This window comes from Nicotiana sylvestris, chromosome 5 (genome assembly GCF_000393655.2).
Source record: "Nicotiana sylvestris chromosome 5, ASM39365v2, whole genome shotgun sequence".
Taxonomy (NCBI): Eukaryota; Viridiplantae; Streptophyta; class Magnoliopsida; order Solanales; family Solanaceae; genus Nicotiana; species Nicotiana sylvestris.
The window spans coordinates 16,058,146-16,062,928 of NC_091061.1; the positions used below are offsets into that span (position 1 = coordinate 16,058,146).

Consider the following 4,783-nt stretch of genomic DNA (forward strand, 5'->3'; position numbering starts at 1 on the left):
AACATATTTTAAATGACGTTACAATCTTCCTTTAATTAATTAAATAAAAGTGGCTAAAACTAAATTTTGCACATAGGTTCAAAATTGTTTAAAATCGGATAATTAAGCCGAATATAACAGTTAAGCGACCGTGCTAGAACCACGAAACTTGGGAATGCCTAACGCCTTCTCCCGGGTTAACAGAATTCCTTACCCGGATTTCTGTGTTCGCGGACTGTAATACAGAGTCAATCTTTTCCTCGATTCGGGATTTGAACCGGTGACTTGGGACACCATAAATTATCCCAAGTGGCGACTCTGAATTTTTAATAAATTAATCTCGTTTCGATTGTCACTTTAAGTTGGAAAAAACTCCCTTATATACTCCCTTCTACGGGGGTGTAGAAAAAAGGAGGTGTGATACTAATATCTAACAACAATATTCATGGCTAATTTACAACCCCAGAACAATGGGTGTTTGGCCACTCATGATATAATCAAACAATTGCATAAGTGTTGAATCAATTGGAAATACTAGGAAAAGATGAAGAAAACTGAGAATTCTCCGCTTCCTAATGATTCCGTGTGTGTTCTTCCTCCCAAGTGGCGTCCCCTTCCTCAAAAATAGGTTTAGTCTTGCTTTTATACTTGTTGGGTAGGTCTAGGACCGAATAAACCGGGTCCCGGGCAAAATAGGATGAAATCACGTCACCGGTGCCCTGGGTATATATATATATATATATGCTTTAAGCTAAACATCAACACCCCCACTTAGACTCTTGCTCGTCCTCGAGCAATGGGACAATCTAATAAACCCCCAACTATGTAAAAGTCTCAATTATAGAGGAGCACTTTAACTTTCAACCACACACTATACCCTTGACTATGATCAATACCGGCACACGAGCATGAACATACAAAATTTCACATTCTTCCCGTTTAGCATGCCTAAATATAACCCTTCAATTCAATCAATTTCAACAACTTATTTGTCACCACACAACCTCAAAAGCCAACTTGTAACCACTAAGCACCCTCAATTTATGTACTCACCCAACAAGAAAGTTTACAATATTACCAATCATTCATGAGATCATGTTCCCTCACCATAAACGAAAGAATGAATATAGATTAGTCTACACATTCAAATATGCTTTTGAACATAGATTAAGGACATCACACAATTGAACAAAATTCGCTCACTCTCATAAAGAATTCATATGCATCCCTTGGTCGTACCATAAGCTTGCCCGTAGTTTTATATCACTACTAATTTAAGCTAGCCAAATCTAGGATCAATTAGGACTTTAAGGTTGTAATGTAGGATAAGGGACGAGTATGATACATTTAGAGATAGTGACTAACCCTCCTAAGCACTTTAATACACTACATTCACAATTCAAGGAACTATTCTTCTCAACCAATTCACTTGCCACACACCATATGCAATATAGCCCTTACATTTCATGAAGCACCTTTATACTCCCACTAGCATACATTATTTAGAATTGGAGGTGTGTATTTTTCTACATACTTTCACTATCATTTTTTTTCTCTTTTCTTGCAATTTTTCTTTTCCTTTCTCTCTGTTTTTTTTCTTTTCTTCACACACACCATAAATTAAAGTCCATCGGCTAGTGACTTTTGATTTCAACTTTAGTACACCAATGGGCCCTTCCATGATTCCACTCAAAAGCTACTCCCCAATATCTCACCTTACTTTTTTTAGCGACTAAGTGCCATAGGAGGTAAAGGTTCAATCAATATCAAATTAAGAACAAAATAGGGGTATGGCTTGTAATGTGGGTGCCAAAAGAAAGGTCTCTAGGCTCAAAGGGGATAGCAACGGAAAATTTTATTTTTATGTGACAAGCACATCTATGATCAAGCAAGAAAATGCCTACGTCATCTTCTAGATTAGCACAACTTACAATTTCGCTTCAATTAACACATGGGGCAAGTTCTAGACTACACAGGATAGCACAGAAACCCACAAATCCTCACACACACGTTGCACATGACTCAATCACAATGGTTTTGTTCAACTCTCAAGCCAAGCAATCACACATAATTGAGAAAATTAAGCAATATTACACTATGTGGCATACAAGTCAACCACCTGAGAAAAGACGTCACAAAATAGGATATTTACTTTACTTAGGCTTTACAATTCAAACCAAATATACGGAAAAATAGAATGTATGTCACAGCCTAAGGTGCCAGCATCAACCATGTCAATGGATATCTCAAAGAGACCTAGTTTCTTCCTAAACTACTCCTAAAAACAAAAATAAAAAAAATAAAAAATAAAGTACCCAATTCGAGCTACATCCTTGGAAAAGAACCGGCGCCCAAAGAAAAACCAAGGAAAACTACCTAGTTATTCTAAAAAGCAAAAAAAATCTTTTTGGTATTTTTAATCGGACTTTATCCCTCAAGAAAATTGTCCAAAAGATCCATCGTCGAGAAAAGTCTAAGCTTTTTCAATTTTTTTCTTTTTTTCTTTTTTAATTTTATTTTCTAGACTATGTCTACGACGAGTTCTAAAAGAAAAGCTAAATAAAAAAATTAGCTTTATACAACTACACTTCAGAAAGTAGTTTTCCCACCCTACGCTTATATTATGCATAGTCCTCGATGCATGATCATAGAGAAAAATATTAAAACAAGGGTGAGAAATACTCCTTAAGGCCCTCTTGGGCCTAGTTCGGACATGATCCTCAATATTAAGGGTCGAGACGACCCCACACTTAAGCTCAAACATGCTCCTCAAATTCAACTTTGGGTACTCAGACTTCCCTTACTCTACAAAACAAAAACAACGAAACTTGACACTATAAAAAAAATTAAAAAAATTAAAATACAGGCTGGGTTGTCTCCCAACAAGCGCCTTATTTATAGTCGTGGCACGACTCTTCTACTCTCCTCAAGCTGGGCACTTTCTCTTCTTCTTTCTCCCATGAAGTCTAGCCTTTTTGCACGCTCTCGGAAGGTCTCCTCTTTCATCTCCGGCTCTTTTCTCAATCATCTTTACACGCTCAGCTAGAAACATCACCTCCTCTAACTCAGTTGTCCCATCTGGATCACTATAATTCACATACTGACTGTTCTCTATTCCCTTCAATTCGACCACAGTAATCATGCACAAGTCCTCATAATGCTTAGGGAGCTTAAGTGTCTTGTACACATTAAAAATGACCTCCTCCGCATCAACTCACATTTTTAACTTCCCTGTCCTCACATCAATAATTGTTCCACCAGTAGCTAAGAATGGTTGCACCAAAATAATGGACACTTCCTCATCTGCCTCGTAATCAAGAATAATAAAATCAGCAGGAAGAATAAACTTTCCCACTCGAACTAACACATCCTCATTAATTCCTTCTAGAATGACTAGTGACCTATCTACTAACTGTAAAGTGATTGTAGTAGGTCTAAGCACCCCCAATCCAAGTTTCTTGAACAAAGAGGATGACATCAAATTTATACTAGCCCCTAAATCACACAGGGCTCTACCAACTTCTTGTTTTCCAAGAGACAAAGGAATTGTGAAACTCCTAGGATCCTTCAACTTACGAGGAAGTTTACTCTGAACTCTGGCACTACACTTTTCAGTAAGTGCAACTGTTTTGAACTCTACATGTTTTCGTTTGTTTTCCACAATATCTCTGAGATACCTTGCATACTTAGGCACTTCCTGCAAAATTTCCACCAAAGACAAATTCACACTCACTTGGCAAAATATCTAGGAATTTCTTGTACTTAGCATCATCTTTTTGCTTCTACAGTCTTTGTGAAAATGGAGGTGGTGGCCTAGTCTCAATTACTGGCTCGGGTCCTTTATCATCTTTCTCATTCCCCTCAACTGGCTTGGGAACTAATTCTCCTTCAGGATGAGCTGTATTCTTCTTTTTCTTTGGAACTTCTTCTAATGCTCTTCCATTTCTCAAGGTAACCGCATTAACTTGAGCTTTAGGATTGGGCTCAGTATCACTAGGAAGAGCCCCTACTGGTCTGGTATTTTGGGCACTGGCAAGTTGGCCCACGTGATGCTCCAAATTTCTCAGTGCTGCGGCTTGAGCTTGTTGATCAACCATTATAATCTGATTGAAAGTTTGTTGATCTGCTATTAATTTCTGATTGAGGGCTTGCTGGTCGGCCATCAATTTCTTCATCATCTCCTCAAGGTTAGCTTGTTGTTCAGCCTGAGGTGGTCTGGATTGTTGTTGAGGTGCTTGAGGCCAGTATTGATTCTGATTGCCTTGATTTCCACCCCAGGAAAAGTTTGGGTGATTCCTTTAGTTGGGATTGTAGGTGCCCCCATACTGATTTGTTTGGCCTCGATTTGCATTACCCACAAAATATATAGACTCTGGATTTACTGGGCATAGATTGCTCATGTGACCCTCTCCACAAACTTCACAAAATATTTGAACTTGTTGCACTGGCTGGGCTTGTTGATTGTTAATAATAGTGGTCATCTGATTGACTTGGTTGGTCAGCGTAGAGACTTGTGTTGACAATGCTGAGACAACATCTAATTCAAGAACCCCTGGTAATTTTTGTACCATGCTCCTACCCATCTTTCCTTTTCAATCCGGATTGCTTTTGGAGAATTTGTTCAATAATGCATAAATTTTATCAAAGCTTTTCTCCAATACTTGACCTCCAGTTGCAGCATCTACTACAGTTTTTGTTTGGGGATGGAGCCCTTCTATGAAAGTGTGAACTAACACTTCATTCGTCTGATTGTGATGAGGACCGTCTCTAAGTAGCCCCTTGAACCTTTCCCAAGCTGAGTATG

At 38.4% G+C, this 4,783-nt stretch overlaps 1 protein-coding gene across 1 annotated transcript; it reads right to left on the reverse strand.

Moving 5' to 3' along the window:
• Positions 1-2,905: 2,905 nt before the first annotated feature.
• LOC138868309 (uncharacterized) lies at positions 2,906-4,562 on the reverse strand. The gene is made up of 4 exons (XM_070145854.1): positions 4,334-4,562; positions 3,807-4,240; positions 3,221-3,676; positions 2,906-3,097 (listed from the first exon to the last, which is right to left on the reverse strand). The coding sequence occupies exons 1-4, from the start codon at positions 4,560-4,562 to the stop codon at positions 2,906-2,908; spliced, it is 1,311 nt and encodes a 436-aa protein (XP_070001955.1).
• Positions 4,563-4,783: the final 221 nt, after the last annotated feature.

Excerpts from the sequence above, each read along its gene's own strand:
- LOC138868309 (XM_070145854.1), bottom strand. The coding sequence starts at position 4,562 with ATGGGTAGGAGCATGGTACAAAAATTACCAGGGGTTCTTGAATTAGAT. Across the intron at positions 4,241-4,333 it reads AGAGTCTATATATTTTGTGG|GCAATCAGAATCAATACTGG; the intron begins GTAATGCAAATC and ends GTGGAAATCAAG. Across the intron at positions 3,677-3,806 it reads ATGATAAAGGACCCGAGCCA|GAAGTGCCTAAGTATGCAAG; the intron begins GTAATTGAGACT and ends GAAATTTTGCAG.